This window comes from Fundulus heteroclitus, chromosome 13, assembly GCF_011125445.2.
Source record: "Fundulus heteroclitus isolate FHET01 chromosome 13, MU-UCD_Fhet_4.1, whole genome shotgun sequence".
NCBI classification, from domain to species: Eukaryota; Metazoa; Chordata; class Actinopteri; order Cyprinodontiformes; family Fundulidae; genus Fundulus; species Fundulus heteroclitus.
In genome coordinates this window covers 3,587,723-3,612,203 of record NC_046373.1, presented here as the reverse complement: position 1 = coordinate 3,612,203, position 24,481 = coordinate 3,587,723, and the positions used below count along the sequence as shown (strand labels likewise).

The window sequence follows — 24,481 nt, the reverse complement described above, 5'->3', positions numbered from 1 at the left end:
TATTCTTATTATATATATATATTTAGATATATTTAGATTATTATGCTTTTAAACAATTCTGTGAAGCTGAGATAATTTTTTAATAACTCTCATAACGTCTGAGTTCAAACCAGGTGAATTAATGTAGTTTATGGCAACGCGTCAAACACAATCATTTCTGAAGAGCAAATTTCATTATCTACTAATACGTTTGATAGTTTTATTGACTAGATTCTTGTAAGATCCAGATAATCAGAGTGGATAGTTATGTTAAAACAAGCCTGGACATGTAATTCTACCTGTTACTTAAAGGTGGATTCCATACTTTTATCTTATGATGCCTTTAAAAATAAAGCTGTGCTCACAAAAGGTCCCCCTGGGGCAAGTATAGGAATCAAGACAAATCTAACATTTAAAAAAATAATAATAATCTAAAGATCTAAAATAGACATGCATGTTCAGTATAAAATCATTCCTCCCATTTTTAATAAATCTCCCAGACTTGTACGGAGTCAAATCATTCACAGATGTTTCTATAAATTAATACATAAAAGCAACATTTATTTCATTAGTTCAATTCAAAAATTTAGACGCATACTACATAGATTCAGTACACAGGAAATATATTTCATGTGTTTGTATCTGTGAATTTTGCTAAGTTAAAAGTTTAGCTGAAAGCTACAGTTGAGAAAACTTTCTCAGAAAAAAAAAATATACTACTGATTTTAAAAGATGAATGATGAATGCAGGTTTTTCAGCCCTCTGAAAAGTATGCCTAAGTTTTGTACACTCACTCAATACTTGGTCAAGGCTCCTTTTACATTAATTATTGAATCAGCGCAGCGTAGCATGGAGGTGATCAGCCTTCAGCATGTCTGAGCCGTTGAGTCTGCCGTCTCTCTTCCTCTTCACAATAAACCATATTACATTCTCCATGAGGGTTAGGTCAATCAAACACAGCGATACCTTGATTTCAAAATGAGCTTCAAAATTGACATTCATTTTGAAAAAGGACTTTAGATCACTTGGGACGTGTCCAATTCTTGTTCTCCTTAGGCCTGGTAAGACAATTCTGAGTGGTTTAACACAGGAACGGGACAGTTGTAGCCCATGTCCTGGACACGTCTCTGTGTGTGTTGGCTCTTGAAGCCGTAAACCAGCAGCAATCCATGCTTTGGGAATTTATTGCAAATTTAAATGGGCTTCGCTTCAAAATCCTCCAAAAGCTGCTTCATAACACAGTCCGCCCCGTGGTTCTCCCTGTTCCTTGTGTACCTTTAACTACCACAACTCTTCCTTCCACTCAACTTTCCATTGAAACACTTAAAAAAAAAAAACAGCACTCTGCAAGCAGCCGGCTTCTTTTGCAATGATGTTTTGTGGCTTACTCTCCTATGTATGGCCAAAGCTGTGAGCTGGAAGACCGTCAGGTCGGACGTCTTCTCCGTGGCATTGAATAAAACTTTGTTTATTGGCCCTATGCCAGTTTTCTGAGTGTTTTGAGCAGCTGCAAGGCATCATTCATAAATTCACTGAAAGAAACAGTCAAAATGTATCACTCTTTGTGAACCGAATCTATAATTTCCACTTTTCAAACTGGATCGCTGTAGTAGATTAACTTTTCAATGACAGCCTAATTTAGCTGGATTCTCATAAAATACAGGATCGGCCGTGATTCTAAAAGGAAAACATCTTCAGAAGGTCTAAAACGGATCTGTTTATTGATAAAAAATTATTGTTATTTTTTGCTTCAGATGAGCAGGTGAGGGTTATCTGGTCTCAGGACGAGGGGAAAACATGCAGCGAGCAACAAATCCCACAAGCTAATGTTGAATTATCACGAACCTAATAATGAGAGTGAGACACGGGGCATTTAAGCAGTTTTAAAAAAATAATACTGCTGCTAATAATAGTTTGTTTCACTGACTGGGATGTTTTTTCAAAGCAACACTTTTACTTTATGAAAAAGGCCAAAAAACATTGGCACTTTTGCAGCAAGTCCCCCCCCCCCTCTCTCAACCTTCAGATCAGCACATCCCACTATGCTTTGCGATAGTCTGACAAGTGGATCCAAGATGGCGTAGAAAGTAAAGCTAGGTAAGTGTTGACTTCCCATTTTTAGCCCCTGTAGTTGTCCTTTTCGTCGCAAAACCCACCGAAACGAACCCCTTCCCACGAACGAGTAGCACGGCGACGGACGTTTTCAGTCCGTGCACTGGCAGGGACAAGGTGTCATGTGAACGCTGCGTGCCTAAACACGGTGGCAAAAAAAAAAAAAAAAAAAAAAAAAATGTCAGGCCCGAGTCCGTTTTGTTTCGGCGGAGCTAGCCGAAGCCAGCCAGCCAGCCTAGCTAGCCTTGCTAGCACCAACCCGGCCAGCCATTCTCGCTGGGAGCTCTCATCAGTTTTGGTGCCAAGAAAAAAAGGCCGCTGTGTTTTCTAGCCGCTGTGCTAACAACGTTAGCTGCACGTCCTCCGCTTCGGCACCGAAGCCGTTCAACCGATATGCAAGCTTTAGCGACGCGTAGGGAACATTTTAAGCGGATCTTTTTTTTTTCTCTCTCTCTCCTTTTTCTTTTTCTTTTTTTTTTTGGAGGAGCAGAGGGGGGCGACGCTGCCGTCATCGTTCAGATTTGTAGCAGTCCAGAGAAGTTTGGGAGACAAACAACAGCCACAACTCTCTGCTGGAAAACGATATAAGCACCCCCCCCCCCCTCTCGTTGTCTGTGTCGTTAAATTCATGTTTTAGTTCCCCTCTGAAATTATTCGGAATCGGTTCTGATGAATGTGCATGTTTTATTTTTATTTTTTTTTCTCCCCACCTCGCACACAGTTGCTAACGCTTGTGCGTAAGTAACGTTGTGTGTGGGCTTAAGCACGTTTTTCTTTTCTTTTTTTTTTTTTAAATTACCTGTAAAGTCAGCTCACTGAGCTGGTGCCAGTGTTTGACTTCATTGGACTATAAATCAGGAAGGTTACCAACCTAATAAGTGCCGCCCAAACTACTTGTTGTGGGTATGAAGTAAGTTATAGGGGGGGTTCTGCCACACATAGGGCTGTCAAACACTTTAAATGTTGTTTTTTTGCTATCTAAAATTCGACTAAGTAGTTGTATCCTATCAATCAACACATTTTACCATAATTCGAGCACCTTTTTTGCCAAATGACACCCCCCCTTGCACGTCTAAGCGTTAAGTGATCAGCAGGATGGTGCCGTAAAGGACCTTTTCCTGACTGCCTGTGTAGATCCTGTGTTGGCCTCTGTTGTTTTTCACCTCCAATAAAAGCCAAGATGCAGTCAGCAGCATCATGACCTTGACCTATGCCCCGGATTAATAGGAGCTGGATGCGGTTTAAAGCCGCGGAGGTGTTTGGTACTGAACCTTTTAGCGAAACGAACGTTTTGGAAGCGTCACTGGGTGCCCAGTGGAACCTGAGGTGTTTGGAGGGACGAGAGGAGACGGTTGGAGGTGATGTGGCCCGCAACAGGTTTTTTTGTGTCGTCGAATATAAATTAGAGACGCACCGGTCCAGATTTGTTTGCTATCTGATACCTGGGTTGAGCCGATCCCGAGCCGATACTGCTGTTGAATGAATGATGGTGTTGAATTTACCAATTTTTGTGTTGCAGATGTGATGTTGCAGTCAGGCTTTTTGGAGTATCAAGTTTGAAATGGTTCCAAATGGCAGACTTGGCTCGGTCCGGCTCTTGCTCCATGTGTTTGCTCGCCACTAGCTGCCGTGCGTGATGACGCAACCGCCGTTACAGACATATAATTGAAGTGACTAGATTGCTGTAACTGTGTTACTGTGTATGACATTAATAAAAAAAAAAAAAGAAAGTAATGACTGGATCGGAATGCTGGATCAGCGTCATTCATCCGATATCCGATCCAGCAGATTAGTCAATGTCGGAGCCCATATCCCTTAGCCTGGTATCGGATCGGTGCGTCTCTTAAGATAAACGACTCAGTTTTTCAGCTTTCGTCTTGAGTGTTTTGGGTTATACATTTAAAAGTAGGTATAAGGTCCTCTGATGTCTACTTCAGTGTGCTGTTGAAGGATCATATTCAGAATGAGCTTTATTTGCCAGGTATGTGTACGAGGAATTTGACTCTGGATTGTACAAGGCTCACGATGTGGTTACTTATACACTAATAGAATAAAACAATAATGCAGCAATAAAAATCAAACAGATTCTACAGTATAGAGGACCATTTCATCCAATCTGCATACCAAACCCCTGGACACATCTGTTCTTACACTTGTATATATTAGTTTATTTCTTGAGATAAAGAAAGGAGCACCTGGTGACGGGAACTAGACAATGTTCAGTCTTAATCGGTGACCAGATGGGCGAAACTGAGAGTCATGAACCGGGTCGTATTCGGATCGGTGCCTGTGTCTTTAGTAACAGCCGCCGGGTCCCACTGACAACGGCACTCTTGTTGTTACTGAGTGAAAAAGAATAACCCGATATTTACATTGACTACGGCACAAACTCCGCAGTAACTACGCCCCCATTATTAACCGACAGCATCTTCACAGCCTCCGCAGGGCGGCGGCCCGCAGATGGCCATCCGGCAAAATTTGGCCCGATTCTGTTTTTGTCGTCACCGTACACAGATCACGCCGCACCAACGGGAAACCGAGCGATCACATCCGTGTTTTCCCAAGTAATTCACTAAAAACAAGCTAGATTTTCTTAACCTCGCTATATTATTGCACATACACATGTGATAAACATTAATTTCATCAAAGCTCAAAGGTTGAACATCAAATGGACCAAAATAAGCAACAAATATAGCTTCTCTGCCCTCAGAGCACTCACCAATTGCAGAACACAGTTCGTGAAAATGTCTGGATGCAAGAAAACAAACCGTCGAGCAGTTTTAACAATTTTAGCTTCCACAGAACAAGTTGATTTTTGGTCCGACTTCCACTTTTATCACCGGCTTTTGCTGAGCGATCTGCTTCCGTTGGGAATCGGGACCGGAACAGCTGGTGGTGAACGGCGGAGCAGAGCAGCGTACATTTTTGGGGTTACAATTGGCTATTTTCAGTATCAGTGAGGTGTTTCTAAAAGTGAAAGGAAGCACAGAGAAGCCGTCTAAAAACTAATTTGTATTTCCTACAGAGGCGTGTTGGCCGTTCATTCAGACTGCTACAACAGATAGCTAGAATAGAAAAGGTAAAGCATTTTGGGAACCTTATGAAAGTCACAGATTTACACTAGTGGTCTGCGTTACATTGGAAATAATGCACAGACTGACGCATACGGTTAGTAATGCTAAGTGTGCTGCTTGCTAGGATAAAATGCTAAAGACAGTTGAAACACTATTTTTTTTTGTCTTAACCTGGTTTAAAGTGACAGCATTCTGACATACATGGTAAAGCGTTGCCTCTGGTCCTATCAAATTAACGATCACCCACAGCAGGAAGGCTAGAAACAAATCAGAATCTGCTTAAACCAGCATTGGCTTGTCAGCTTTGCTAAAAAAATACAATTTGGTCACAAACACTATTGTCTATACACCTTTATGGACATTTCCTGAAACAAAGATTCTCAAGTCCTTAGCTGGAACCCAGTAGCTCACAACTTACACTATTTCAAGAAAGCGAAGGAGACATAAGGAACACCTTCACCAACAAGCATCAGTTATTTTATTTGCAAGTATCTTACATTGTAAATTTTAAATCAGCTCTCATGTGTACCATGATGTGTTGACGGGTCAGTCCTATTCGACTCATTCTGATCTACTTGCCTTTCGTAGCAAAAACAAACCATTTGCACATCCAACTGTAATCAGGAAGGGAAAAACAGAGAAATTTCACAATAGCATAAACACACAGAAGACGAAACAAGGAATGACTACACCGAGATGCAAACAGTTACTTAATCCGTTTAAATCAGATGGGTGTCAGGCTTTATGATTCAACGCTAGTGTAGCTTTTAGAGAATAGAATAGGAGCCCGACAGTTTGGATGAGGGGCTGATTCTTAGTTTTGGCTCAGAAGAGATTTTGACCAATTCTCCATCACCAATTTAGTAAATGTCTGACCTGCTGACTCAAGGTGGGCTTTAATAACTCTAAATTACAACAAAATACTTGTTTCTACTTTCCAACAAATAAAATGTGGACTGTCTTAGTAATATTTATAATGAATTAAAAAAATTTCTCAAAAACAGTCAAAAGATATAAAGCCATTCGTCTCTCTGCGTCACCACAAATCTACAAGTACAGTACAATCCCCCAGGTTATGGGTCAGAGGTATCTGTACAGATGAAATCAAGCCTTTCTGTTGTAATTAATGACTAATTATATAATCAGGTTGCCACGTGGTCAGCGTTGCACGGCTCTGCATTTAAAGTAGATTTCCCAGTTTTCTCAAAACAGGGATAAATGGTTAGTTTTGTCCTTTGAAACTGTCCTTAGCAGCTTCCATAAAGGAATAGCACCAGTAGCTGTTAGCAGATTCCCTGTAGAGTTAGCAGACCCTTACTCTAACTGTGAGGCGGCTGACATGTCCTCACCCTGGATGTTGAACGACTGAAGGAATTGGACTTTGCCGCTTCCAGCTGCACCTACAGCCGACTATTGACCATCGACACCATTCCCTTACCAGACTTATTTCTACGCAGATATGAGATGGTGTAATTGCCAAAAGGCCTACACTCGATGGCTCATCATGATGCCGTAATACCCCTAGGGATGGGTTCCAAATTCAGTACTTTTATAGGCACCAGTCGGTACCACCGGGTACCAATTTATGTAAAATCAAACGGTACCATGTTTTGGTACCTAAACGCATCACCGTGACACTGAGGGATCCTTGTCCTGAAAACTCGCCTGTAGTCGGAGCGAAGAGAGCAGAGAGGAAAGCCTCTGTTCCCTGATTGCAAATGTATCCTGTCCTGATTTACAAAGCTGAATAAAATATTCTGTCTTTAATATCGTTTTTTTTTTCTCTTAAACTGTTGCACTAAAACAATTCCTTGAATTTTATTCACACCGCTTCAATCCCTCATTCACCTCGTTCACCCTGTGCCTCTGATAACTGTTGTTTTGCTTATATATATTTTTTTTATGTGCTGTGGATTCTGGCACTTTATTAAAATTCATAAATTATTTAATAAGGTTGTTGATCCAAACAAGTTCATACATTGAGAAATATGTTAAGTTGAGAAATTTAGAGATTTTAATAATAAACCTACACTTATTATTACTACATGAACACACAAAAGTCCCATAAATAGGTACGGTTAGGTACCTGGTATTGGTACCGTATGGTTTTAAATGTGAAAACGTACCCAACCCTAAATACCCTGGGTATGTCTCCCTAATTCAACTTGTCTGAGCCGATTGTCGACACGCTGGGCGTGATGGGAACGGGACGGCGTGTTGGCTGCAGGCCTCGCATGTTTTAAAGAATCCTGTAACCCTAGCCAGGTCTCACTTTACATACACGTACAAACGGTCCATTATGACATGCACAACCTCCATTTTTTTTAAGTGTGTTCAAAAAGGATATTAAGTCACTGACAATTGATTCTTCCCTAAAGTATGGAGACAAAGAAAACACACAACTTTACCAGAGCGTGAACCAAGATCATTTTGATAGTACTTCAATGTAACACTTCTGATATGTGTTATAAACCCATTTCATTCATAAATTCACAATACTGTAGTAGCTCATTTTTAATAACTATGGGGGGGGGGGCTTTTCATAAACTTGTTTTTCTATTGCTGTATCCCAGTCATTTTGCATTTGATTGAAGCAAAATGAAGGATGGCTCTGTGCCTGTGCTGCTGTGTCCCAGGGCTAAATTGAAGCTGGTGAAATGTCGGTATTCCTTTGAACATGATGCAAGTCTGCACTCCAGCACTAATATGAAAGGGTAGGCGCAGACAGTAGCTGGATTAATATCACTTACGATCAGCTGTTCAGAGGAATCTTCCCTGTTTTCCATCACCTTAGCTTTGTTATTAATTATTAGCGGCAGCAAGTAGACGTCTCACTCGTCTGCAGCATCGAAGACGACGTATAACAGTTTCTAAAAGCGTTCGGGCTTCAGCTCAAGTCTGGTTCACAGCTATTTGGTGGAATTTTAACACGGCGTTCTTGTAAAACTCGATGTGCTTTTTAAAGCCAAAATTGCTTTTCTGTAATTAAAATGAAATCTACAAGAACGTGTGGATTTTATTCGGTAGGAGCCTGCTCCTTCTAGTCTGTAAAAAGTAACAGTAACTTTTAATGCTTGGGTCTACTTCATATCCGTGTGTCCCCTCTGACGAACACTACATGCTCGACGCGCCATCCTTAAAGGGCTTTGTTGTGACGGGAAGTGTCTCTGTGAGGATCTTACTGTTACACTTCAACAATCTATTCTTACATCAAGTTGGCCAGCGTGTGAATAACTTCATGCTGTGGCTGTAACAGATTGGTAAAGCCATTTATGTTGCTGTACGTCTGAAGAAGAGTGAAGATCGGTGTGCTGTTCTCAGCTATGGTGGATGCTTATGGAAAGAAATGTGTGGAGCTGATACAATGATGCAACGGCGTCTCTGTTTAAAAGTGGGGGAGCAATCTTTTTTTAATTTCTATAAAATCGTCTTAGCATCTGTAGTCTGAGGCACAGCTCTGTTAATTCCTCTTTTTTTAAATTTGCATACTGAAAATAGGTGTTAAAAATAGTGTTGTACCGATACCAGTATCGGCCGGGGCTCCGATCCAGCACTAAGATGGTGGTATCGGTATCGGCGAGTACCAACAAATAGGGCACCGATACCATTTTGATGTTTGTATGTCACTTGAACGCAGCCTTCTCTCCCTCGACACTCACTAGTTCTACTGGATTCATCTTGTATTAGTATTTTTTCCTGCTTTACAAAGGTAGCAGCTTGACAAAGCCACAATGGCAATTATTTTACATCCAATTAGTATGCAGTTCTTCATATATACACACACACATCAATTTCAGATGGTATCGGTATCGGCCAATACTGCGCAGCCAGGTATCGGTATCGGGGCCAAAAATGGCATCGGCGCAACAGTAGTTAAAAAATGCTACATTTTATTCCCACTATCCTTCACCTCTGACTTGGTTCTGTCCAAGTCACCCCATGTGCCAGTCTGATTTGGAAATAGACGTTGCTCCATCTCAATTTGATCTGTCCATTCAGCTATAGGGAGGAAAAGTCAGCAGATCTGAATATTAACCAACCTTTTAAGTGTCAAAACAGTGCTGATGTATTTAATTCATCGTAAATTTGGTAAAATGCGGCAGAAAAGTTGAACAGACCTGCTCTGTCAAGATTGACGCTGCTCGAGCCTAGCAGTAAGGCTGGGTGATATGGCCTAAAATCAATATCACCATATATTGAGCAGTTCACCTCGATAACGATAAACGGATAACACTAACCACTAAAAAGAAAATGTTAAAAAAAAGTTGAAAATTTTTTTTTTTTTAACTCCGCCATAGTGTCTCTTTATGGTTCATTTTGCCGGTCTCAAACCCGGGTAAAGGAGGAGGGTTAGTATTGTAATAAAATAAACATTAATAAAAATAAATAAATATTTATATTTACATATTGTATGTTATTGCTGTTTACAATGTCACGCTAAATATTTTCAATGAACTGAACAAGTTTTATTTATTATTCCTTTTTCAATTTAATTGGTTTAGTTGTTGCTTCTGTTTTATATAGTAGAATATGAGTTGGGTTGTTGAATAAACCAACAGAGTTTATGCCAATTCTTTGTCAGTTTTACTTGTTAAGGATACTAGGAAAGTTTGTCACATGCATAGTTACTGGGTGTAAAAAAAATGCACTGAAATTGTGTCTTTAACAAAGGTAACAAAAGCCTGAGAATGATTTAAATATCTCTGAGCAGCTTTCTGGCAACCGTGGCACTTTAAACAGAAGTCAAAAACTAGCTTAATCAAAGATGACAGTAAGTGAAACAAATTGATATAATTCTGAACATCTCAATGCTGCACTTTTTTTCCATAAAATTCCATGAAGCGGTAGGCTAATGTACATCTTATATGTAATGTAGTATGGCATAGCCATGTACTGTGGATATAAATGTAGGCTATGAATATGATCAATATCAATGTAGGCTATAAATTAAGTCCACTTTCTTGCATTGCTTCTGACCCAACAACTTCTATGCCGTTTAGTCTTTTATTGAATTTGCATTGTATTAAAATATGATAACCTATTAAGCGGTCACAGTAGGTAAATGACGCCACGTGTGGTCCTTGAATTTGAGGAAATTGGTCCTGGAAAGTCCTTGAAAGGTCCTTGAATTTGATGTTCACCAAGGTGTGGGAACCCTGGATAGGAAAAAACAGGATCGATAAAACTTCGATTTCCTTCTTTCCTCTCAGCCTATCATATTAGTTGATGCTACAGTCACTACTTCCTCTCGACCAATCGTAATCGCGGACCCAGGCACGCCGTCACAAAGCGCCACCCTCTCAAACCACAACACAGAGCACGTGAATATGTCGCAGCAAGGAGCGGCGGAGGAAATTGTTCCAAAACGGGGTTTTACTAGTTCGCCAGCCTGACAGAAATAAACTACAGTGATTTGTAAAACTTGCAAGGAACCGGTAAAAACAAAGTCTGGTAACGCAACCAACTTGTTTCATCACGTAAGCCGCTCACTGCCGCAGCAGCGCGAGCTGTGTCAGCCCCGCCGCCGCTCCGCGTCATCTTCGGAGAAATCATACGGAGCTCCTTCCAAAACAAAGCAGGTATAGCAGCTAAACTGGGCTCCCTTCTATGTGATAAAATGGTATTGGTATATTTATTTTGGTCATTTTACTGGTCGCTTTAGTTTATTCTTTGTCATTATTTAATAACATAACTCAGGTCTCAAGTTATTTTTCTTTAAAAAAATTCTGTTATGGTTAAAAAAAAGGTGGTTAAATAAAGATTTAATTGGAATTCTGTGTTTGTGTTCTTTTTTAAAATTAAATAATTTAGCAATATCATAAAATGTCCAGGGAGAGCTGCACATAAAATATGGTTTTAAATATTTTCAATAATTATCGATATCGATCAATATGCATTTTTTTTTTTTTTTATCGATAAGCTTTTTTTCTATATCGTCCAGCCCTACTCTCCAGACTTATAGGTGACAGTTCAGTGTCAGGCTCAAAGAGTTTGAGGTTAGCCTGATTTGCCCCCACTTTCTCTACTCTGTTTGTGAGCCTGTTGCAGACAGAATTGGTCAAAAGTGAGAACATGTGCTGAGCTGACACAGAAGAAATCCACCACTTTAAATCAATCTACTAAGAAAAAAAAACTGACCCTACGCCCGGTAGCCCACCAGAACACATGTAGTAGCTCATTAATTATGCACGTATCGATACCTGTAAAGAATTATGATGCTTAATAATGTGCGCCTAAAATATTACAATAAACCACAAACCACATTTCTTATAACCCTAATAGTGGAGCTAACCAGAAATATGGAGCCTTCAGTCTTCTTTGGTAGTGTTGAGATCAGAACTTTGTGCATAGAAGTGTCTGCAAGGCAGGTTACTACATGTACACATGATGGAGGAATAACAGAGATATTGAAGTGTTTGTGTCTTTTATTCTATAGTATATTGCCCTGTCATGGGACAGCTTTGTATTGTGTAAATTTCCAATGTAGTCCCATAAATTCCCATTTATTCTTGCTTACTTTCTATACTTCTTGTGAGCGTTTCACCGGCGGGAGATTTCAAGCTCGCTAACAGCACAACCGGTTGCTGTTTTCTTGGTGGAGGGCCTTTCCTAGCTGTGTCACAGATGACGCTAACATGCGTCTGTGACTTGCAGCTGGCTTATTCAGCTTCGGTCATTTGTTGCAGCACGTTACAGTATTTAATTGTGAAATTTCAGCTGCGACGTGCCAGCTGTCGTTTGAGGCGCGTTCCCATTTTCGAATGCCGTAACAGATGCCGCTCATCGTCGTCTGCTGCGAGTGAACCACGTGAATCAGGAGACCCCGACTTTGTCATGATATCCCCCCCCCCCCCCCCCCCCCCTCCCAGCCAGGGCTGATGGTTTTTGTCCTGCCCTTAAGAAAGTCAGTTTGTGTGGAGAAGGAGTGAGTTGCTGTGGTCTGAAATGGGCCCAACGTTGGCTTTACCCAGTCCAGCTTGTTTTGCTCTGTTGCTTTAACTTCATTTCTAGTTCAAGGTTCTGTTTTTCTAAAGCATTGTTACCGCGACACTCTAGTTGGTCCAGTGAGTCACCGTCAACACACCATCTCAGCTTCTGATGGAACCAGTTATCTATTCCAACAACAACACCCAAAAAAATACGAGGGCTGCTTTTTTTTTTTTTTTTTTTTTTTTTCTTGCGTCCCGGCTGCGAGCGGGCGCCTGGACAGCGGAAAGAGAAAAACCAGGTTGGAAACTATGCACTGGTTCCAAAACAGGGCTGGGAGTGCTGTGCAGGAAAAGGAGCATCTAGTATCTTTTTCTCCTTTTTTCTGTTTTCCATCTCAAAGCACGCAACGGCATGAAAAAAAGTCAACTTTAAGACGCCGTTTATAGTTTTTCTCAGCTCCCCTGCCACCTGTGTGAGGCAGCGTTAAGAAGTGATTTAAAAAAAAAAAAAAAGACATTAAAAACAGCGCTCTCTGTCCGTCGCATCGGGACGTGAAGTAGCTGCGTCCAGCTTGGCTACGCGTCTAATGCCTTTAACAGAGCTGGAGCAGATTATTTAAATGATTTAGTATTTAACTGATTGCAAACCTAATATATTCATTGTATTTGACGCCCTTAAAGTAAAAGGAAAAACTTTAACTGAAAGTTGCAAAGTCAGAAATATATTGACTTTTTAATAATATTTTGATGATATTCCAATCGAGACACTCCTATAAATGGATCACTCCCTGCTCTCCGCTGTTTGGCTGATAAGTTTTCTTAGTTTATGCTAAAGTTCTTTTAAAATTTTTCCTACCTTTTTTTTAAATGGCTTTTTCTGGCCACTACATGTGTTTGTTGTAAACAAAGTCTAGGAAGTTTAGCGCTAAGGGGTTTTTGTTTTCCTGGTCGCTGGTTCGACCCTTAAATATGAATATGGATAAACGGAGATAAGACCTGCGAAGGAACGTCACCTGGTAGCGCTGAATTGTTTTCTAGGTGGGTGCTGACTGATGGCGTCTGTCTTTGTTTGCCCCCAGATGTTTTGTCCCTAAGTCATGGCAGACAGGAGAGCGGAGAAGTCATGTGAAGAAGCCAGCAAATCGTTAGCCAGGCGGGAGTACGAGGCGGCAGTCACCCACAGCACGGACGCCCTGGTGGTCCTTGCACCCCAAACCTCGCCATCCGGTGCCCCTGTACTGCCGAGCCCCCCCTCAGTGGCCGCCGCCGGACCGCTCCGCAGCCGCGCCCTGCTCTACCGAATTGCTGCCTTCCTACAGCTGGTGAGGAACAGAGGCTTTCTTTAAGAGTGGTTGCTGATTACCATGCGTCTTTTACCATGGTTTTTAAGTGCCTCATTTTCCCCTTTGTTTTTAATTCTACGTTTTTTTTTGTTTTTTTTTTAACTGGCAGAACATGTAAAAAAAAACTTTAAAGAAAGCTTTGGAGAGACAACTTCTTAGGAGCTCAACACTAAAATAATCTAGTGCTTTTTCTTTTGGGCTAAAGTTATGGACACTTTATCATTTCCTTAATAGCATAAAAATCCGTCTGGTAATTTAAAGTCTTGTTTCTAAATCTCTAACTAAAAGTTCTGAACATATTTTCTTTTTTCCTTCACCAGAAAAACTATGATGGAGCAGATGAAGACTGCAAACATGGTGGGTAGCAGTGCTTTCCTCATGGTTTGGTTTGGTTTTTGGCTGCGTCCACACATTATTGTTTAGTTTGAATGCCACAAACAAACTGGGACGTCTTTTCTAAGGAAGATTTGAGCCAGAAGTTGGTGTGTTTCTTTCTAGGTTTTGATTTTCTTTGTCCCATGTTTGATCCGGGGTTTCTCAACAGCTGCTCTGTGCACTCGATCCAAAATTGTGGCGTAGTGTTTGCTTTTAAGCCTATCTATCTATCTATCTATCTATCTATCTATCTATCTATCTATCTATCTATCTATCTATCTATCTATCTATCTATCTATCTATCTATCTATCTATCTATCTATCTATCTATCTATCTATCTATCTATCTATCTATCTATCTATCTATCTATCTATCTATCTATCTATCTATCTATCTATCCTTTTTTTGTCAGCTATTGATGTGAGTTCAGAGCAGAATAGAGGGAAAAAGGAAAGAATATGTCACAGACAATCATACGTCTATGGAACATGTTTGAGAATTTGCAGGCAGCACAGAGCTGTAATGTAAAATCATAATAACTGTTATTTTTTCTGACAGCATTGCAGATATAAAGTAGGACGGTTAGCAAGTTAACATGAAACACCGCAGACGTCAAACAGCAGGTCTTTGCTGTAGCCTGTCACGCTGCCTGAGTTACTGTTTGCTCCAGCAAGCCCGCCGGGTCTTTACTCTGTTGAACACAGAAACTAGTTAAAATATAATTTATTGAACTTTTTATTCCCTCAATCATTGCACTGTTTTGCAGTTCTGGCAGATGAGGTTGCTCGGGTTGATGGTTCTCTACAGGCCAGTTTGGGCTCCATGCTTTTGGATGGCAGCCTGCAAGAGGTGGTCACGATCCTATCGAAGGCCTTGTATGGAGAGCCAGTGGTAAGATGAATGTGCAGTTAACTACCAACATTAACACGATCCATGGAGAACGATATCTCACTTCTTTTTTATACGATATCTGACCTCTGTATTGTTAAGTTATTGTGTCATAGAAGCCACAATATCAATAACCGAACATACAAATGGTCAGGTTACACCTGAGAAGTTCAATAAAGTATTTTATTGCTGTTGATGGTAGTTTTTGACCAGTAGCAAATATGACAAATTTATTTATGTTCTATACATGCTGGTCTGTTCATCAGTATACAAGGGATGATTTAGCCTTCATTCGCATTAGTATCCACCTTGATACGTGGGCTATTTTGAAACTTGAAGTTGTTTCCCAGATCTATATAAGCTGTTAAAGCAACAATATTGCATCAGAAATAAACCTTGCAAAAAGAGAAATGTGTTCAGCTTGCCTTTTTGTTTTCCTCAAAAAGTCCTATGTGATGTAGAGAAATGCATAAAGTCAAGCAGCACTTGGGTGGCTGTATAATTGAAACTAGAAAGGCAATCTCCAGTTACACCTGAGCATAAATAAATCAATGATAAGTAGACAGTTATGGTTGGCATTGTCAGGGCAGAGCGACAACCTTGCATTACATTGAACCAATGTTTAAATCCACTTTTTAAAAGACTATGTTCAGTTTTGGCTCTAATCGTGCGTGGGTGTTTGGGTCTAAATGGGTTAACAAAACTTACCACTAAAAATAACCGTGCTTTGGTTAGTTACAGCTTTTGATGTCATGACTCTGTCACAAACTCAGAGCCTGAGAAACAGTATGGAATTTAATCTGAGTTAATATTTATACATATATAGAAATATTTGTTTCCCTATTCCACATTCAAGATAAAAACAAATATTTTCTCTCTTTTAATTAGTTCACATCAGCCTCTGAAGTTTACCTAAATCTGGGACTTGCTTACTATAACGGCAGTTTATAAAAATCGATTATGTTGAAAAACCAACCCTAGACCATGTAAATCTGTTACTTTTAGACCAGAAAGAGCTGGAAATCGTTCAATTCTTTGATTTTACGAGGCACCAGTCAGTCTTTCCATTTCCTGTTTGTCTTTAAAGTCAAATCTCTTGATTCAGATTCAAACAGAATAATATTTATCTTGTAAGGACTACAAAATAAATACAGAGGGGAAAAAAACTAGCTGCCGCTGTTTGTTTTTGCAGATTGTGGTTATAAATTCTGCAAAACAAGATGGTAGCACAATAAATCATCCAAATTTAAGCAGCAAAGTCTCATGTCCCTAAATTCTATCAGGTTATTTTTCTAACGTAAGAAAAAAAGGGCGTTAAAGTGCGTGCTGTTGGTTGATGTGTTTATAAACCGAAAGTTGGTTTTCATGCATTTAATACATCTGTAAAATCTCTTTATTTCTATCCATCCATCTCTTTATTTTACTTGGTTAATTACTTGCAGTCTGTTGTTTTTTGTGGTTGTGTTTCACATTTTTAAGGCCTGAACTCATTAGAAATACTGAAAGTAAATTTAGATTGAACCTTTGTAGCTAGATGTTGCGACTGGTCCAAAAACGTTTCAATCTGGACCTTTTAGTCATGAAGATATGATTAGAAACTCTGTACCAGTGTAGACAATGAATTGATTATTATTGTTTAAAATCTTGAAAGAAAATACACACAGAAGTTAAAATAAGACTGTAATCAACATGGAATACTTATTGCAATTTACGTTTTAATGAATATCATTTTTCTTCCCCTGCCAGAATGGGATCGTTACAAAAGACCTGACCCGATTAAAAATGCTCTTCTCCGAAATCGAGGTAACTGCCTTTGCCTTTAGGTGATGGGTGTGCGGTGTTATTCAGTTAAAAACAACAATCATTGGCTGGACATGAAACCCAGCGCATTTGACTGAAAGCACTTGCTGAATAATTTTTGTGCTTTTTTTTTTTTATCTGCTCTCCTGCCTTTTTCATCCAGGCAATAAAAAGGGAGATGCCACCCGAATACACAGACGACCAGGACGAAGGTGAGCAGATCTGTATTACGAGTTTGTTTTGACCTTTTTGTTCCTTAAAACACTTCTTATACATTTTTTTTTGCCACGCAAGAAACCATTTGGTGTCTTTTTCTTTTTTGCCGTCAGTCATTTTCTGACAGGTATTGTCTGGTCTATTGCCTAATCATTGTGCTGTAAGAGCTTTTCTCACTGTTTAGTATTCATATAGCTTTGATGTATTACTTTTATGTACAGAAGTCCAAGATGGCTGGCAGTACCGGCCTCCTCCCAGAGGGGTCACCAGCAGTGAGGAGTACACCCTCTGTAAAAGGTAATATGCAGTTTTCTTCTTCGTTTCTTCATTAAAATATTAAATCCTACGTTTTTATTTGTGAGCAATGAATGATCAGCATTGTGACTAAGGCGACAGGTTTATTACGGTCGTCTGTTTAAATAATTGACATATTTTCCTCCAAAATTGTAATATATGTAGAGGAGAATCATCTGGAACAGGGTATTTTGTTTCTAGATTTATCTATTAGTGTATGCCACAAAAATGTAAACAAAGAGATGCATTAAAGTAGGAGATAAGAATAGATTCACTAATGTTTTTAAGAATAAAAAGCCTCAATAATAAGAATGTTAGGAATGTCATAAGATGTTGCTGAACTGGAAATAAACAAATATTGTCCTCGTTTTAATCACGAATAGATCTTGGTTTTAAAATCTTAAGATGAAATTATAGATGTAACATATGTGTCAATTATTTTTGAATTTTGATCTGGTTTAGATGTTATTCACTGAGATGGCATCACCATCTACAAGCTTGAAACAGCCAGAAGCAAAATGAACGCTTCAAGCCTGCACATTGTAACTCATGCAGACGGTGTTTATCTGTCAAGTGTGGGTTCAGGTTCTAGTTTAAACATTTCCACAAACATTTATTCAAAAGAAAAATGCAGCAGACAAACTCTCACTTTTTGCAGTGATTCAGCAGCTTGAAAAAACAAACGTATGCAACTTAATCTGCTCATCAAGTAGCCTGAGTAGCACGGAGATCTTCTCGCAGTGTTCCAACCTTCATCATCTACGAGCCTGACAAACTCCCAAAACCTTAGACTCTGGCAGTCTAAGGAAAAACTTTTACGCCGTCTCTGAAACAAGCACTTTGTCCCCCACAATTATCTTGATAGCACAGTTCGGACGGCGTTGACCTGTGAGCGGAGCCGAACTCTGCTGACAAACCTGCAGGCTGCAGCGAGGGGCTTTAAAAAAAAAAAAGTTTAACAAATGCTGGAGGATAAATTCTTAAGAATTATGTGTTGACTGGAAATATCAGCGTCATGATATTGTTGTAATCACCGTTACTGATTACATAGACCCAATGGCAGCAGCACTAGGGTTTCCCAAATACCCTCCACAGCAGAGCCACATTTCACTGGATCTGGTTCTCTCTGATCTTTTAAGTATGCAGCCATGTCCGCAATAAGGAGGTTCGTCTGCAGCGCCCATGCAATGATATCCCTCACCCTGTAATCACTGTTGGACTTTATTTGATTACACAATCGTGGTCAGTTCCTTATTCAAGTTAACGTTTCTGCTTGACAAAAGCGCTTTCTTTTTCTTTAGGTATCAAAGGATAAAAAAGTGATTGGTACGGCTGAATTAAAGAGCCATATTTGTCCATGCCCTGAATTTTACCTGAGGATGCAGCCTTTGTTTTGTTACCTGTCCAAATTTTAAAATGCAACTGAATGTACCAGCCTTGTGAACCAACTAGCCGGAAAATTGTTTTAATTAATCTAGCACTGTCTGAACGAGCTGTTAAATGTTCACTTAGGTACTTGGAGCAAGGCCTGTGTCGGTACGGGGCCCAGTGTACGTCGGCCCACTCGCAAGAAGAGCTGATGGAGTGGCAGAAGCGTTACGCCTCGCGACTCATTCGCCTCAAACAGCAGCAGGAGAGCAAACACTTCACTGAGAACTACATGGAAACCCTGATAGAAAAGTGGATGAACTCCCTTTCCCCGGAGAAAGTGGTGAGTAGCTTCGTGAAGCAGGCGTGCAAGGACAAAAGTGATATGGCTGAAAGCCTCTGGAGTGAAGTAACTGAAACTGATGTTGTTTTTGGAACTTCTGATTGGCTCTTCTGGTTGTTAAATTTGTGTAAAGCAAAAAAAAAAAAGCTTTTTTTTTTTTTTTTGAAAAATAACTAGAATCCGAGACTGATTCTGTCTGCTAAGGTATAAATGAAATATGTTAACCTAACAAATATTCATGTTAATCTGCTAACTGCTGTAATAAAGTTGACATTCAGTCTTTGCAAAGCTCCGACCTTCCAATGAGGATTTTAGCTAATGTCAATTTCTCTTTATGAACTTTTAACAGTTTATCAGGCACTGATTGACCATCTGTTTGCATGAGGAGCAGAGGTTATGCTTTTTCACGTCTGTTTTATACTATTCCAAGTTGTCTTTGTCATTAAATTAGCATTTAGCGTGATTAACGTTGCACAAACATGTATATTATAGAGTGTAGATACTTCTGAGGTTTCTAAAAGACCGACATTACCAAACTAAAGCATGTTCCTAAGCAGAGGTTAAATGCTCAGAAAGATAAAACAGAGAAAATGTGTGCACTCAAATAAGCAGCAGCCGCCGCCAAAAAAACATGCGCCGCGCTAAGTACGCCTTTCCCTGTCCCCTAACCCTAAGGTCAGTGGGCGTGTTGTGTGGGACAGTATCCACACTTACGGCAGGGTTTTTAAAAAAACAAATATCTCCCCTAATAATCTCCCCCACAAGGTTTTTAAAAACAACAAACACACGGGAGTTTTTTTTTTTTTTTAAGTTTTCATCCACACCAACCCGCAGAAATATGCCACTGAGTATTTTAAAAATATGCCAGAAGCATAGGGGGCAGTGTAGGGCAAAAGTAAAACTTATGTCAGCCAATCAGAATCCTTCAAAACAACCACGACTTCCTCTTAGGAATCAATCATGGTTCAAAATTGTGGACAGATAAAGAAGTTGAGGTTCTTTTTAACACCATATTAGAATGTAAAGTTAATAAAACTCAAGACAGTGTCAACTGGGGATTGTGTCAAAGCAACTATGTTGATATATTGGCACTTTTTTTTTTTTTTTTTTTTTTAGAGCATTACCCAACGGGGTCATCAAATGAGTTTCCCCACATAAGAAGTGAAATAACCCTCATTTAACAATGGAAATCAAAGTGTCCGAAGTAAATATCGAGTGGACACGGTCCAGTGGGAAGATCATTTCCTTCTCAGTTTTCCCCCCAGCCAGCAGAGTGTCCAGGCTCTGGTCCAAAGCTGCCGGCGGCATATGTATGCAATGCAGCTGATCTACGATCGCTCTTTCTCCTCCGCCCCTCACTGTATTGCAGCAGTTGGGCTTGTAAAAAAAAAAAAGCCCAAGTACCAACAAAAAGTGTCTGAAGCAATGTAAAAATCAGCACCTCTCTGACAAGATTCATTTTTAACTCCACTATCTGGCCAAGTGTATAAACAATGGTCGCACATGCGTGACACAGCGCAACAATATTCATCGCAGACCGTGATGAGGCAGACATTAATATCCGTCTTTTCATGCACACACGCAGGCTCAAAACTGGAGCTTTTATAAATCTCCACTTTGTTCTTAGGATCATTCGTTTTAAGGGATGTATAATGCCGTCTGTGTGTGGCTGAAAGGCATAACCGCATGAAAAAGGTCTCGTCTTTCCCAGATATCCTGCTAGGTGTGGACTAGGCCTAAGCTTTCCTGTTATCTATGGAAAGCCCCGCTGGTGCTCTCGCTGCTCATGAGCCACAGACATGTCTCAACACATCCTATAGTGTTGGAAAATCAGGATTTTATTTTGCAAATGAACTCTTTGGGCTTCCATCAGGAGATGGCATGCAATGCTGAATATATGTTTAGGAAAATATATTGTCAAAATATTGTAAAGAGGAAACTTTTTCCCTTAAGACAAGAAGCTTCAATTAGTTTGTTTACTTATTTTTAAGTTAGTTTGAAGTTATACAAGTGAAGTGAAGCCTGTTGTTAGCTCATTTTGTTAAACCACTAGCAGCAAACATTTTTTAAATTTTCAGGGCCGCCATCTTGTTGTGAAACAAACATGTTTCACATCTTGTATTTAGTTGCACTTTGAATTCAGGTCAACGCCCAGATAAAATGCTTTAAATAAATGTTAAAAATAATTTCTTTCATATCTTTTTGTTAAAGGTATACTATGCAACCGGGGTTGATTTTCCAGCGAGGCTCCCCCCAGAGGGCGAAAGTAAAAGTGCACTGTCGTAAAGATGCTCAGCTGTTCTGGTTTCTCCGACAAGCCAGGCGCGGTTGTTTTGAGCTTAGCAGACAGGCAAACGCAACTAAAAGTGGAAAAAACGGCAGTACAAACAATGACTAACACAGTGAAGGTATGAACATCAAGCTTCCCGCAGCGCTATCTTGGCGAGGCGGCGGCCGCTGCCGCCGCCGCCTCGCCAAGCCGCGGCCCCTGCCGCAGCCGCCTCGTCCGTTTTATTATTATTATTATTATTATTTTTTTTTTTTTTTTTATGTTGGCGAGACGCTACCGCCACCGCCTCGCCAAGCCGCGGCCGCCGCCGCCGCCTCGCCGCGGCTGCCGCGGTAGCGTCTCGCCAACATAAAAAAAAAAATAAAAAAAAAAAAAATAATAATAATAATAATAATAATAATAATAATAAAAATAAAACTCGATATGCTTGCATGTTTATGTTGTTGCTTTCGCGCGTGCATATAGTGAATGGCAGGGCAAAAACACATGGAGTTCTCCCCGTAAAGCGAGACTTCTGTGAGTGCGGGCCGTGAGCTCTTGCTCTTGCAAGTGCGGTATTTCCCCCACAGACCCCCAGGGCGGCCGAGAAAACCTTTTTTCGACCTGAAATGACTCATTTAATCATCCAAAATGGTATGGAACACATTAATTAACTGAAAAATGTTGCATAGTATGCCTTTAAATGAAAAGGAGGAGAAATATCAATTTATTGGATTTGGTATAATAAAATCTGAGATTTTATATTTAAGCCATGTCACCCAGCCTTAGACTACAGTTTCCTTCTCTGACTTCATTTTTAACACCTCATCATTACTGAAAGTCGTCAACATTAAATATCCTTTTCTCAGGAAGTCGTCCACAATGAAGAGTGTAGTCTTCAGTTTGACTTGGTGAAGCTAAAAATGGTTTGGTGCTTTCGGTCATTGCAAAAAAGATAGTTTCATATCCCCTGGTGACCAGTCGGGGCCAGTCAAGTTGAAGACCTGAAACCCATAAATAATTTTTTTTATACTATATAAAGGGGGAAAAAACATTAACACTAAATTTGTCTTTACATAGAGTTTGTAAACAGATCTTTGTAAATGGCCTCATCTTTTTAATTAGGCCTTATTGGCGAAGCATAGTACAATCTGAGTTGAATTTGAAAAAAATATATTTTTAAACTTTCAGATTTGTCTCTGTTCTTGTGACGCTACACAGAAGTTTTCTCTCACTGCTGTTTTGATACACTGAGAGCACTCTTAATTGAGAACTGTATGGCTGCTTAAATTGCCATGAGATTAACTGTGCTTTTGTTTCTTTTAATTCAAAAACCTTTTTCTGACTAATAATTCGTTGTCTTTTGTTCTTCTAGTTAAGTGACAGTTTAGAAGGAGTGACTGTTGAAACCAGCTCCAACCTTTCTGTGACGGTCACCTCTAAAAAGTCCTCCCACTCCTGGATCTTTTCCTTATTGTGCAAGGTAAAAACGATTCGTTCACCGGTTTGTCTTCGTGGATCCTTTTTAAATACAAGAAAACACAGTTTATTTTTGTACTTGATGTTTTTTAGTGAAACTAAAATATAATCTTATCTTTTCACGCTGTATTGTTCTTTCTTTACCAGCCGGCCAGAAAGCTGTTCCGCATTGCCTTGCTGTATGATGCCCATCGGCCACACTTCTTCATCACTGGCGTTTCGGCTGGGGACCGCCTCCAGACGGTTCCCAAAGGATGCCAAGAGTGGACGCCAGGAGAGGAATCAGCGGGTTGGTTATATTCATTCATCATGATTAGGATTGTGCTCTGGGTTTGACTGGAGCTTGAATCTGACAGAGATGTAAACAAAGAGATGCTTTGCTCTTAGTTTGTAGGTATGAGATAACACTGGATGTATTTAAGGAAGGGGGACTCTGAAATTCTAGATCATCATTTGTTGCAGTCAGTCATATTGAATGGTCAACCAAATAAAGACCGTAAAATCAATTAGGGTCCTACCTACCCTATTTTTCGGACTATAAGGAGCACCAGATTATAAGGCGCCTTAAATATTCTTCCCAAGTGTGTAATATCATTCCGCTCTTTCACGTACACAACTCTCATCAGAGAGAGAGCTATCCGTCTCTGTTGAGAGGACATAGTAGTTGGATTACACTGCCTTGTTTCTAACAATAAGGCCAAAATAAACGTAACTTTTATATTGAATTAACTTGGTTTATTGTTGCTAGTGCGTACTCCTGGCGCGGGCTGCCTTACATGAATGCGTTTCTGGTTTAGGCATTACAGTCAGGCAGTCTTGTAGATAGCTCAGGGGTCCATGCAGGTAGTGACACAGCGTACCGTAATGCTTTGAATATCCATTGAGCGGAGCGGCTTTGTTGCTAACCAGAGTTTTACACATTTTAACAGATTTTTGAGCACATTGTACCACATAAAATCGGTCAGTAAGCACAACGGTAATCATATAAGGCGCATCATTACTTATTGAGAAAATGTAAGGATTTTAAGTACGCCTTGCAGTCCGAAAAATATCACAAACATCTGCTATCACAGATTGTAATTTGTGATGAAATTTGTAAAACTTTGACCAAAGTCAAGTCAGTAGCCCTGATTCAATCACCACTAAAGCCCTGCCTGATTCAACCATGCAATTTTTATGTATGGAATTACAGAATAATCATGGAGAAGTTTAAGGTGATCAAACGCTTATAAAATGCTCGGGTAAAAAACGAGGTAGTCACAGAGCAGCCTTTGCAGGCTCGTGAAAAGTATAGCCAGAAACACGACAGCTTCTGTTTTCTGGCTGAATGAATCACAAAAACTAAACTGTTAGCTTATGATGAAGGTGCTTGTTCTGTTGTCGTCTAGTAAACACCAGCCATTCTGCACAGCTCTAGATTACTGGTTCCCAACGTGTTTTTCTGAGAACCTTGTTTGTTACACCCCAAAAGAAAACTCTGTGACCACTCCTCCTCCTTCATGCCGCAGAGCTCAAATGTGCACCCATCCTAACTGATGCATGTATGGTTGCGTGGCTCACAAAGGCCAAAAGGAAAAGTTAGGCATTGTCTTTCTATTTATAGCTGTAATAACAGTTTTCCCCACAAATGAATAGCCACATTAACCTTTAAATCCTCTGTTCAGGGTTCAGAAGTTTTAGCAGCTATTGCAGGCTTGTTTTTACCGTTATTGCTCTCTAGCTGTTATATTCATACTTAGGCACATCAGAACATTCAGTCTTTTCTAAATTCTTGTTTGTACATAAAGTTTGATTCAGGACGCTATATCTTTCTTTTGGCCTCCTTGTAATGGGTGAATATATGTGAATCAAGTACTGCTTTAATCAAAATTATGCTTGCTAATTCATATTCATATCTTCTTTTTTTAATCCTTTTAAATTTCATAAAAGCCCAGCTCAGTTACCTCTACAAAAAGCAGCATTTGAAGCAATTTAGGTTGGGTCTTCACCTTTGATCATTTGTATCCATGTA

General features: G+C 39.9%; 1 protein-coding gene across 1 annotated transcript in view; it reads left to right on the top strand.

The window, feature by feature from the left end:
* Nucleotides 1-1,989: 1,989 nt before the first annotated feature.
* The window catches only part of helz (helicase with zinc finger), a 72,669-nt gene continuing 50,177 nt past the window's right edge, over nt 1,990-24,481 (top strand). Inside the window, exons 1-10 of the mRNA XM_012874169.3 lie at nt 1,990-2,076; nt 13,174-13,416; nt 13,758-13,794; nt 14,580-14,704; nt 16,448-16,504; nt 16,665-16,713; nt 16,939-17,014; nt 18,524-18,722; nt 22,367-22,474; nt 22,618-22,759. Of these exons, the coding sequence (XP_012729623.2) occupies nt 13,192-13,416; nt 13,758-13,794; nt 14,580-14,704; nt 16,448-16,504; nt 16,665-16,713; nt 16,939-17,014; nt 18,524-18,722; nt 22,367-22,474; nt 22,618-22,759 (1,018 nt within the window). The 5' untranslated portion in view covers nt 1,990-2,076; nt 13,174-13,191. The remainder of the gene's footprint in view (nt 2,077-13,173; nt 13,417-13,757; nt 13,795-14,579; nt 14,705-16,447; nt 16,505-16,664; nt 16,714-16,938; nt 17,015-18,523; nt 18,723-22,366; nt 22,475-22,617; nt 22,760-24,481) is intronic.